This window comes from Stegastes partitus, unplaced genomic scaffold (genome assembly GCF_000690725.1).
Source record: "Stegastes partitus isolate 25-593 unplaced genomic scaffold, Stegastes_partitus-1.0.2 Scaffold71, whole genome shotgun sequence".
Lineage (NCBI taxonomy): Eukaryota > Metazoa > Chordata > Actinopteri > Pomacentridae > Stegastes > Stegastes partitus.
The window spans coordinates 647,694-660,609 of record NW_007577802.1 but is presented as its reverse complement, the minus strand read 5'-3'; the positions used below and the strand labels follow the sequence as shown (position 1 = coordinate 660,609).

Genomic DNA, 12,916 nt, shown 5'->3' with positions numbered 1-12,916 from the left:
CCCCAAATAAAAACACTTTCACCACCACTTTGTGCCGCTTCCTCACATAACCCTCAGTCGCTGTCACACACACCGAGTTTTCTTAGGCGTTAAGCTCTTGTGTTCGCTCTTGTAGCCCCTCTCTATTATTTCTAAAGCTTCGTCGTCCTTTTTTTTTTTACTTCACTCCGTCTTTCCTCCTCTTCCTTTCTTTCTCTCTCTCAACAGGAGGAATCCTGCCTTTGATCCACCCCGACTCTGAGCTTCGGTATTTTTCCTTTTCTCCAAAACTTCCACCTCAATGCTCCCAATGAAGAATGCAAAACAAAAAAACACATTTGGGGGAGTTTGAAGGACTTTCTTTCTCCCGTTTCTCTCTGTCCAATAGTACTTGCATTCCTTCACTCCTGAACAAAACATCAGTACCTCTTGTCCAAACACTCGGATGGCATTTCTGCAGCAAAACAACTTAAAATAGACCCAAACAAGCACCTCATTCGGCACAGAAGAAACGCCATCTAATGCTGCAGCTCTTCTATTATTAGCTCCCCTCTTGTTCCCAGTCACAAATCAAAAGTCTCCCAAGTTTCTGCCCAATCATCAGACTTGATAAAAGGGATAAGAAACTTGTTCAAAAACTTCTAACTTCCCCAAGCCTTTCCCTATAGATTTATTTTTTTTCCCTCCTCTTCCTCCTCCTCGGCTGCTGCGTTTGTGCCGGGCTAGCCGGGCCTGCGTAAGCCTGCCTCAGGGCTGGGATTAGTGCCCGTCCAGAGAGGTGTTTGTGTGTGTTTGTGCGTTTGAAAGAAGAAGAAAAAAAAGTGAGCTAAAAAGACGGAGGAGAGATCGACCCTGGGCGCCCCCCCGGCCCCCCGGCGCCCTCCTCCCTCCTTCCTCACCCCTCTCCTCCCCCCCCGTCCGTACGGCAGCCTCACCTGTGGGGCACTGGCAGTGGAAGGCGTTGATCTTGTCGATACACTTGCCGCTGTTGAGGCAGGGGCTGTTGGCGCACTCGTCGGTATCGATCTCGCAGAACTCCCCCTCGTAGCCTGGCCAATTAGCAGAGGGAGGTGCCGGGAGGGAGACGGGTCGGTTAGACACACAGAGACGAGCACTTTCACTGATGTGCTGGGTGTGAATTATACACAGCGTTTATATGAACAGGAATAAGACTGAGATTAGCAATTATTTTCATTATCTTTTGCTCAATCGATCAAGTCTTTGGTGCAGAAAATCTTACAAAATTGAACCTGGCTTCCACTAACTTTAACCCCCTGATCACTAAAATGTCCCAGCTGGTTTGAAAAGCATGTTGTCCTTCAAAAAAATGACAAAATGAGACACTTTTCTAGCACCACAAAAGAGTAAACTCATCAGATTTGGAACCTTCCAATGCCATTTGGTTGGGAACTTGGGAAAGTGGTGATATTTCATCACAATCTTTTTATTCTACACGTGTCCTTTTAAAGGAATATAAAAAAAAAATACAGTTTTCTCAGATTAGATTCTGTAAAAAACTAAAAATTCTGCACTCGATCATGATGTCATTAGTGACTCGGTGTTAACCAACAGTCGCATGAGAAAAATTTGGGGAGTTTTCGGTTGAACTGCAGGCAGTGGTTTTTACAGAGCAGATAAGGAAACAGGTCGTACATTATCTGGTGAATGTAGAGCTATCTTGATTTTACCTTTTTTTCAGTATTTCTAACACTGGTGAGCTCTCAGAAAAATGTTGATTCCAGACTTTTTGAAACTTTGCTAGATAAGTAATGACAGGAATTCAACTTCAAGTTTTTTCTATGTTTAGGATTTAATCAGAAGTTATGATTTATTTTCTTGGATTGCATAAAAAAAATGAAAATGGATTCAGTATTCTTCCAAATATAGACAGCTGTTACCACTGCTGAAAAAAAAAGCTGACCTCTACATGTTCGAAATATTTTTCTTATTGCATTTTTCATTTGTTTCTACACTTGTCTTCTATCAGCTCTGTAAACACTTCCTGCAGTTCAGCCAAATAGTACCTGAATTTTTGCAACATGACTGTTTTTTTACAGCTTAGTAACCAATGGATTCACAGTTGCATCAAGAACTGCAGAAAATGCTCCGTTTTTTTACAGAATCCAATTAAATATGACAATTTTAAAGCCTAGATCTGGTTAAGTTTCCCAACATCACAGATGAGACCATTTAAAATCCAACATTTGTACAGTTTTTGTCTATAACATGCCTTTCAAACCCACTAGCAGGTTTTGAGGTTCGGATGGTAGACAGATTAATCCAGACAGTCTACAAAATCATGTACATTAATGGTGTCCAAGTGTTAAATCAACCATCCAAAACTTCAATATAATTCAGTAAGAGAAAAAAGAGTAAATCTCTAAAAGCATTTTTGGTGTTTTTCTTGATCAAAGATTTAAGTAAACTCTAAACTGCTTCATTTAGTTAAGTACAAAAGACATTTTTGTTTATCAAAAGGAACTGGACAATTCACAGATTTTCCTTTACAAAAGATAACAAACTCGTTGTCTTTACTCGATGTGGACTGTTTGTGATTAAAGTCTTGCACAGTCACCACCCAAAGGCCCATTCTGAGCTGGGAAAATCCCTGTTTAAATCATGGCAATAGTCACAAACATGCCTCAAAACACTCTGAAATATGTGCAGCATCAGGCTCCAACAACAAATGTTTGGTGCAATTAAGCCATATGAAATGCTTTAATGTGATTTTCTGCATCAGCTCCTCACCTGGCATGCAGATGCAGTGGAAGTCTCCGATCTGGTCCAGGCAGGTGGCCTCGTTCAGACACGGGTTCGATATGCACTCGTTGATGTCGAGCTCGCACCGCGGCCCCACGTAACCCCGCTGGCACTTACACTGGAACGAACCCTTGGTGTTGATGCACTTCCCCGCGTGCTCGCATGGGTTGGAACCTGTTGCAGCAGATTAACAAGTTCATTTCACTTCCTTTAGCAGGTCGGCGCAAAGACCCAACAAGCAGCAATTTTACTGTAAAGACATGACAATGAGATGATTTGGGTGGTTTAGTGATGTTTGACAAAGCCAAACCAAAGCCTCAATTGTGTGATTACAGCAGTAATACCCCAGAGGCTGTTATTTACTGCAATTATGGGCACAATTATGGGCACCAAAGTACCCATAATAACAGGAAAGAATGAGCTTGTATTTTGGCTTGTTTTAAGGCGTTATGAGTTCAGTAATTGAAGCTTTCTTGACAGTCGTACAGTTAAACTCTGAACATCTCTGTTGAAACGATGAGGAAATGAGGCAGGTTTGAGTTTTACCCAGTGAGCATTCGTCAACGTCCTGATCGCAGGAAGCTCCGAAGTATCCCGACGGGCAGGTACAGAAGTGGTTTCCGCTGACTGGGTTGGTGTCACAGTTGGAGCCCTTTTGGCAGGGATTACTGATGCAGGCATCGTCCAGCTGGCAGAGCAGACCTGGTGAAAGAAAGCTGACTTTACCATCGCGAACTAAACATCATCATGTCAGTTATGTCAACTTGAATCTTGAGAATCTGTGTTTTTACGGCAAAAAAAAATGGTTTCTTTTTTTCTTCTGTTTTTTTTTTTCTTTTTTGTTTGTTTTTTGTTTTTTTTTTTTTTTTTATCCTTTTGTCCCTTTGAACTTTCTGTCTGGTTTTCGGGTTTTGTTTTGTTTTTTTCCTTTTTTCAGAATTTCCACCATTCTTTGATTCATTGAGCGTGAAACCGTAAAAACAGATCGTTGTCTTTTGATTTTTCTTTCTGTTTTCATCTTCTCTTTTTTTTGCATGTTTCCTTTATTCTTTATTTCTCATTTAAGTCTTTTTGCTGATTGCTGAGAAGGTAAAGGTAAAAAAGCAGTGTGTGTGAGTGTAGATGTAGCAGGGGCAAAGCAGCCCGCGCCTGCTTCTGGTTCGGGTTGTTAGGGTTAAGGGACAAATAGACGCAAACTGACTTGTTAACAGTTTAAACTCCCCTATTTATTATTTATAAGTAACATAAAACATTAATAAACACATTAAAATGCTGTTGCAAGCAGTTGTAAGTGTTCATTTACGTTCATTTTCTGCAACATTAATCCCTTTTTGAGGCACCAATAGTTGGAGACTGGTGTTTCAATAGATAATATCTGGCAATAACATAGCTGTAAAAATACTAAAATGTCCTTAAATGTGCTTTTAATTACAGTAGTGTGTTGTAACCCAGTTGTTAAATGCCTACATACTGCTTTAAAAATGCTAAACAGGTGGACGCAGAGTGAATCATTGCTGCTTGTTGTCAAGAATTTAAGTCTATTTGTGGCAGAAAGGGAAGAAAAAAAATCAATGTGTGGACAAAACCAGTCTAATTGAAGTCTCTCTCATGGCGATGAGAATTTAACTCAGCATCTCTAATATGTCATTTGTAAAACAATCTAGGACGCCACAACCACAGAACCCAAACATCAGTATTTATGAGCATTTACTCACTAGTGTTGACTTTACAGCCTTTAATTCTGGTTGGTTTGTGTGTTTTGTGTGGTGTGAAGCATGCGGAAAGTAGCTAATTACTATTTAAGCTTGCACATATGGTGCGTTTTTATTTTTAAAAAAAACAACAAAAAAAACCTCTCCTGTGGTGCATGAATCGATGAAACCCAAGCAGCTGTGTACCTGTGCGGCCGTGAGGACACTCGCAGTAGAAAGAAGCCACGCGGTCGTGGCAGGTGGAGCCGTGGTGGCAGGCAGCGCTCGCGCAGTCGTCGATGTTGTCGCTGCAGTCGTCGCCCGTCCAGCCGTTGACGCAGACGCACTGGTAGCTGCCGAAGGTGTTGTGGCACGTGCCGCCGTTTTGGCAGGCGTTGGGCATCAGCTGGCACTCGTCCACGTCCTCCGTGCAGAGCTGACCTGTGGAAGGTAAATCGGTTTAGATCCTATAACTAGCGCCTTATATCCTCTGATGAAATATAAATACTGGAACATGGCTTTCTGAACCTGTGAATTCTGGTTTGCACTGGCAGTTGTAGGTGTTGACGCCGTCCACGCACGTCCCTCCATTCTGGCACTCGTGACCCGGACAGTCATCGATGTTGTGGTTGCAGTTTTTTCCTGTAAAACCTGAGAACAATAAAGAAAAAAAACAACACACTTCCATTAACTCTGAGCTTCATTGTGGGTTCGTGTGACGTTTCCAGCGATGCAGATTTTCTGTTTCTCATTTCTGCTGGTTTGAAAAGCATCAATCTCCCATTCACAACAACATGAAGCAACAGTTAAATGTGGTCAACTGCCTTTTCCTGCCCGAGAATGAAGGCAGCTGTACCCTTCTGAGGTTTGTGGGCAAACTCCTCGTGTAACAGCATCCACTCTGCCGTACGGTTACACAAGAACCAACCACCGGACTGTACAAGTGGCACGTTGGGCAACGCAAGATGCAAAGCAAAACCAGTCATAACGGCTGTTTCTTTCCATTTCTTTCGAAGGTTTGACTGTTTCCACTTGCCAATAAAATGTTGCTCAAGTTTTAAGTAAAATGTAAATCAACTACTGTACTTTCACTCTAAGACATTCAAGAAGAACTGACAAGATTTCATAAATTACCAAGTGCCTGTAACTCCATGACATCATCCACTGCTGCTTCACATTTAAGATGGCATTTGTTGGGTTTTTTTTAGACTACAGAAATGCAACAAGGATTCTCTATCCGGGCTCAAACTGGAGATGCTGCAGTTTCTTACATTTGATCTTTTTAGTTTTCTAAAGCATATGTTGTCCACATATATTAGACATTTATGGACTACTACTGCGTAGGCTGCTGTTTTGGGGAAAGATGTTGGAGAAATTTACCCATCATCCTCATGCGAAGTTGGCTGTTTATTCGTACTACGGCTGACTGACACAGAGTGTGAGTCTATGAAGGTAAGACGATCCTGAATGTTTGCAGAGTAAAACATTTTATACAGTTGGTAGGACAGTTGGGAGGGGACAGCATGTAAATACAGAAAGTAGCGGTGATCGGTTTGCATTCAGTGGTGATTAAAGGTGATTAAACCAAAGGGTCTGATGGGCAACAGAAGGTGATTGAGTAAGTGGTCTGGCAGACAACAAAAGGTGAGGGGATTATCCCTAACAACGGCAATGGAGTAATGAGGGAAGCTAGGGGTAGGGCTGTCCGTAGTGAAAGATGTGCTGCTTTCTTTATCAACGTAAAATGCAAAAGTCAAAGTTGAGAGAAAAAAAAAAAAATCGACTAATGTTAACATGTTTTCTGATTTATCCGAGCTGGAGACTGGAAGTTCCCAGTTGCCGCTGAATGCAGCGTTAGAGTGTTTGACCATTACATGCATGAAAATAACAAGGTAGCTGTTGCATGCAATTTGGTGGACTTCTAACTTACATGTTAACCCTCAAATATGCTTCCTTCCTCATTAAATATTCGCCAAAAATGTTCTTCTTTTTAAATTAGAAAGCCACAGTGTTTACATCCATGTTTGCAAACTTTCTTATTTCCCTGCAATTTGTGGAGTTTTACCACCAATTGTGGATGAGACGTTGTTCTATGACAATCCTCCTTACTTTAAGAAGTTACAGCATCAGTTAACTTCCGCAGCTATAAGCCGCTACTTTTTCAGACGCTTTGAACACTGTGGCTTAAACAATGATGCGGCTAATTTATGGATTTTTAAATTTTTTACGAATTTGCCTCGAGACGAAAGTGACATTGAGAGCGACAACAAAAGAGAGACTGAAGAAGTGACGAAGTAATTCTGAGGCTGTTCAGTTCTGACACTGAAGAAGACGACTTTAGTGGTTTTAGTGCGCAGGAGGAAAATGAAGATAGTGATCAATGACTTTTCCTGGTAGGCTGCTGTATTTTTATTTTTTCAACCAGCCATGTTACAGGCACTGTTCAGAAAAAAGCATTTACGTATTTGTGTATGTTACTGGTACGTATTTAATTAAAAGTTTTAAAAAATCTTTTTGTGTAAATATCTCATGGTACAACGTGGACACCTGCAGCTTATAGACAAGTGCAGCCTGTATATGTACACCTTTTTTTCTCTTTTTAAAATTTGCAGCTTAGATTCAGGTGAAAGTCTGAAAATTACAGTATCTGAAATGTTGCCTGTACAATATATCAAGAGAACCTATTTCCTTTTTTGAAGGAACAGAGAGTGTGATGGGACAAAAAGCTGCTACACAAACTTAATTTTTGGATTTGTCAGTGGGATCAGATGAAAAACAGATGAAGCAGTCAGTGTGTGTGTGGAGGTGACGGTGTGGTGGGCCGGACCGAGGTCCCAGTGAGCTCTGCTCCACTCCAGCATGTGAAAAGGATGTTGTCCTTTGACCACTTCCTTACGATAAGCGCCGATGCCTTCCTGCTCTGCCTCGTTCACACACTGACCACGCCGAAGCACAAACACACACACACACTGCATGTGCGCACACGGATGCACACAGGACACAACACGAGCAGGAACAGCCCTGCCTTGCATGACATCATTGCTTAAGCAGCAACCAGCAGCTCTGATATTTCAAAGTCATTTAAAGGCATTTAAACTGACCGGACTTTAATTCTAGAAGGTCACATGATTGACGTTGGTTCACAAATGAAGGAGATAGATCGACGTTCCACCTGTTTTACTGCTAAAGACATTTCTTCTTCTCTTCTTTATAGTAATAGTAATAATAATAATAATAATAATAATAATAATAATAATAAACTATATATAAGCTCAGACAATTAAGTTTTAAACCATCTTAAAAATATCTGAGCTCAGAAACTTTGTGACGGTGACGACAGGAGAAGTGGTCGGTGAGTCACGGTAGCTCTTCAAGCCTCTTTCTGCTTTTTCTATGTTGTGCTGTCTGCTTCCTGCTGGCATTTGGTCGTCAGGTTTGCTAACATTAGTTCAAACAGTAAAGTTTGAAGATAAAAACACTGGGGAGCAACAGTGCTCTGCAATGTTAAAGAAATATGTACAATTGTGAGACTCTGGCAGCCGGAGTACCAGAAGAAATATGTTAAAAAGCAGTTTAGTACTGTTTGAAAACTGCAAAAACAGAAAGAAAGGTAAATATTTGTAAAATAATGATACTTTTAACTGTTTTATATACTTTAAGACACTGTAATTTTATGGTACAGCATTAAATATCAAATTACTATGAATGAAAATACAGTATTTTGATGTGGATATTATGCACCATTTTGACCTGTTTTTTTTTTTTTTTCAGACGTGCATGTTTGTTTTTTTCCTGTAATTTTACTAGATGTTAACAGCAACCTAACAGCTGCCTCTAAGAGCTGCAAATCTAACTTCATCCATTTTGGACTCTCCTGCTGTTCGTTCCCTCAGCAGCACCAGATTGCAGCCCGTACAGTGAAATGATAAAGTGTTACAGCAGCACATCGCAGCGCTGACGTCCTGCAGTACAGAAGCTCTGACCTGGTACACATGAGCACTCGTAGCTGGTGTCTCCCTTCTGGATGCAGGTGCCTCCGTTGTGGCAGGGCGACGGGTTGCAGGGCAGGTAGCGGCTCTCGCAGTGCTTCCCCTGGTACTCCTGTGGACACTGACACCGGTAGCCGCCCACCTCGTTGATGCACACGCCGCCGTTTTTGCAGGGCGACGGGTTGGCGTCGCACTCGTTGACGTCCTGTTTGCAGGTCTTTCCGGAGAAGAAGGCCGTGCAGGAGCAGATGTACTGCGTGTCGATGGTGGAGCACTGGCCCCCGTTGGCACAAGGGTTTGAGGCACAGGGGTCGGCTTGATGGCACGTTTTACCTTCAGGGCAAAGGAGGAATTGTGCTCATGTCAAATCACATAAGTCTTATTTAAAAAATTTCCAAAAATTAGCCATTTGGAAAAACCAAATTCTATAAAAAACTACAAATTCTGCTTTTCTTGATAAAACCGTGAAGCTCTGAACTATGATGAACTGCAGGCTGTGCTGCAGATAGGAGACAAGTGACTTTTTGTTCCCCACTCAGCTCTACAGAAACAGATTTCCCCACTTTTCTGGGTTAATAATCTCAGAGTAACGTAACTGTCACAAACTTAAAACAACAAAACTATCTAGCAATTCACAAGAGAAACAACTGCTTCAACCTGTTTCTCCCTTTCCTGTTAATCACCTTAGATGCACTTTACAACAAACTCCCAAGTCAGAATCCACTGAGCTGTGTTACCTGACCATCCAGGTGGGCAGCGGCACTTGAACGCCACCAGTCCGTCAGGCTCACAGGTGCCTCCGTTGCGACACGGCCAGCTGATGCAGGCGCCGTGGATGGGCGTCATGCAACGGCGGTCGATGTAGCCGGCTTTGCAGGTGCAGCTGAAGTCCACCGTGTTCCCCTTGGAGACGGCCCGGCACGTGCCCCCGTTCATGCATGGCAGGTTGGTGCAGGGGTCATGAAACTGGCACCTGCTGCCTAAGTATCCGTCCCGGCACCTGGAGAAAGAAAGAAAGAAAGAAAGAGAAAGAGAAAGAAAGAGCGAGTGGTCAGCAGCAGGTCATTAAAAACTATTGTGTTCCTTTTGACAGTTGTACATTTAACACTTTGAACTCCGTGCAGTTTCTAGGCGTCTTTTTGTTCCGTAAGTCCTGTACGTCTATTGAAACAGTACAACCACAGCTACAACCAATGTCATTAGTCACATAAACAGAATAACAAAAGTTAAATTTCATTATTTAGTCAACATGTACAAACATATTTTTAAGTTCCCTCAGGTGTTGCTGAAAAGAGTGTGACTCCAAATACTACAGGTATTCTACCACTCACATTTTCAATGAGTTATCATGTTTATCTGACCTGATCTGTGGAAACACTGGCTGCAGTTCAACCCAGTTCAGCCAAACAGTCCCTGAATATTCATAATGCAATTGTTGGTTGCAAGTGAGTTGGTTATGGCTTAACAGTTGTGTTGAGGAGTGCGGGATTTTTAGTTTTTTATAGAATTTCATTAGAGCAAATGGTTTATTTTTGGTAATTTACAAAAAAAAAAAAAAGAGAGAGACAAAACAACATGATTTTGATGAAATATCACAATTCTAAGTGTAGATTTGGTTTTGTTTTGTCACAGATGAGTAGTTCAAGAACCTTTGGAACATTAAAAATTCGACAAATCTAACCAGTTCTAACGTTTCTGGTTTGACAGTTGGTGTGATGTTGGTCATTTTTGAAGATAACATTGCTTTAAAGTCTGCTGGCAGGTTTATGATTTAACAATACAGATATTTTTAAAAATGTATGTTCATTCTGTGGGATTACATTTTGTAGGTTTGTTGGGATTAATTTTAATCAAAATGTTCTTCTGGAAACACATTTCAATCAGAAAGATTAGAAAAATTGATCCTAATTTATGACAACTCAGAAGATTCTGCTTACCTAAAGATGACGAAGAGCCACCGTTATATCTTTGATTCCAACATTTCACTAATGACCGAATAAAAACATTCTGTCCTCCAGATGTATTGGCCAACTAATAAATGTCCACTCTTTATTTATTTCCCTCATTTAGCATTTGCATCACAAAGACTGGGACCAGTCAAAGGGAATTTCCAAACTGTTTTTATCCGTCCAGTCAAGAGTTCACGAGTCTAATACAACACTCTGGACTAGCAAAGGTCCCTCTTTTGTGCACTACTGTGCTTATAAATCAGCTTCTTTGGGGAATAGCCTTTACCAATACAACCAACTATCCATTTGTCCTGCTTGGGTGTTTTTTTGTTTTTTTACAACGCAGCAACACGGCCATGAGAAACTATGCTTTAAACGGGACATTCGTCTTTCCACCGTCACCCCCTGTGAACAATGTGTTCGAGGCTGTAAACCAGAGGGGGGAGGAGGGGGACAAACTCCTGTGATGTTTCTCACAGGTTGTGCCTGAGTCATAAACGCCGCTCGGACCCCAGCGAGCCAGTTCCCAGAGATCACAGAGACACATTCACACATTTACAATTACAATGAGTGTAGCTGAAGGCTTGTCCCCTGAGGATACGCCCGGCTCGACAAAGAGGCCACACACACGGAGCACGAACACACACACACAGGCAGGAAGATCATACTCAGGAGCTGTTCACTGTTGCATCCATGTCCACACGCTGTAATGTAGGTGAAGGGCAAGAAAGTCAAGACTCTACAGTTTCACAGCTAGATCTGAAATATTAACCACTCTGAACCCCAAAACCCGGGTTTGAAAGACATTTTGTCCTGAATAAATCTGTGAATTACATCATTCATCAGCGCTAGAATCTGTAAAAACACTGAGAACTACTGGATTTTCGGCTTTCCAATGGTCTTGATGTGTCAATCTCAAAGTCAAAGCCTGAAAATCACTTTATTCTGTATCTCGTTTAAAAATTAGCACTTTGCTCCAATCAGATTCTGTGAAAAAAAACCCTAAAAATTCTGCACTCCTTGTTGCAACCGTGACGCTATGACAGACCCAAGTGTGATCAACAGTCATATGATAACATTTTTGTGACTTTTCAAAATGTTAATCAGACTTTTCGACTGAACTCGGCTGAACTGTAGGCTGTGTTCATACAGAGCAGACAGGAGACAAGTATGGGAGCTGATTAGAAATGCAAGCAGTGATTTATCTATAGAATGTAGAGCTACCTTTAGCTTTCACGTGAGAGCATCTAGAAAAAAAGTGAGGATGATGACGATAGTGTTTTTCAATTTTTGTAAAATAAATATTCAGATCAACTCAACTTCTACTGTTTTTTTTTTTGTTTTTTTTTTAAAATATAATTTATAGTGATATAACTTTATTATACTGACAAGACATTTTTCAGTTCTCTGTACTTTCCATAGAGGTGCAGGACTAAATAATATTGAAAAATGAGCGGTGAGAAAAAAGGAAGCGCGAGCAAAAAAAAAAAACACCAGAAGCAACTTGGGGTTCCCTGACTGAGTGGATTCATTTTATTGAAAAGTTGAACAATTCTTTCTTTCAGCTTCTTTGTATGACGATATGCGTTTTTTTATTTAGTGTAGATTTAAATTGAAGCATCTGTGTTTGGCTAAAAGTCTAAAAACTCCAACATTCGGACCTTCTTTCACACATGCACCTGGGCAGTATTTGGCAACCTGACCAAAGCGATGCCCACTAGACACCTCTGCTTGCAACATTTTTCAAAATTATGCTTGAAATCTGTAAAAACCTGATTACAGAAGCAACCTCCCCTGCAAGTCTGACCACACATTCATTCCCACCTCTTCAGTTCTGCATGTACTACAGACACATTTCAGTCAGTACCACATTCAGCCCTTTCGGCGGCTCTATTTGACACCAGCGCCGAGCACCTCACTCAGACCTGCTCCATTAGAACACATTCACATATTCATCTCCCTCAAGAGATCCAGCGCTGCTGTCAACAACACTGGGTGGTCAGAGAGGCTCGGTCATTACAAAAACAAAGCATCTCCTCAAAAAGCACCGGAGACAAAAACAAAGAAGAAAGACATCGGCGGTATTTGGAATTCTTGCTCCTAATCCGGCCTTTCTCCAAAAAGTTGAGACACGAGAAAAGCGGCCGTCATGGCACCCTTCAGCAGCTCTCAGGGCTAAAATGTGCTCACTTTGACCCTTTTGTCAGCACTCATTCATCCCGAGGACAAGGCGGCATCTATGCCACGGCGTTTGAGCTGCGAGCCAACATTATGGCGACTTCAAAGCGCCGTGCCACTACCTCGGCGCTCGTTATTCTTTCCTCCCCGGAGAGGATTTGCTCGAGCATCAGACAAGGGATGGGCAGGGGATGAAACGGAGGAAGCAGCGGAGAAACCTCCGAGAAACATGAAAGATTTCTGGAGAATGAATTCCTGTGCAGAGGAAAATTACACAGGGAACGTCTGCGAGTCCAAAAATGTTTGGCTTTGTTGTTATTTTTTGGAGAGTTTGCACAGAATCTGGTCATGTTTTACTCACAATATTGCA

General features: G+C 41.6%; 1 protein-coding gene across 2 annotated transcripts in view; it reads right to left on the bottom strand.

Annotated features, from left to right (window-relative positions):
• Positions 1 to 12,916, bottom strand: part of notch1b (notch receptor 1b) — a 58,329-nt gene that overhangs the window by 29,423 nt on the left and 15,990 nt on the right. For both annotated transcript variants that reach the window (XM_008276419.1, XM_008276420.1), the window contains exons 3-9: positions 9,157 to 9,419; positions 8,414 to 8,752; positions 4,959 to 5,081; positions 4,638 to 4,871; positions 3,286 to 3,441; positions 2,728 to 2,913; positions 915 to 1,028 (exon numbers count right to left, since the gene is read on the bottom strand). In XM_008276419.1, the coding sequence (XP_008274641.1) occupies positions 915 to 1,028; positions 2,728 to 2,913; positions 3,286 to 3,441; positions 4,638 to 4,871; positions 4,959 to 5,081; positions 8,414 to 8,752; positions 9,157 to 9,419 (1,415 nt within the window). The remainder of the gene's footprint in view (positions 1 to 914; positions 1,029 to 2,727; positions 2,914 to 3,285; positions 3,442 to 4,637; positions 4,872 to 4,958; positions 5,082 to 8,413; positions 8,753 to 9,156; positions 9,420 to 12,916) is intronic.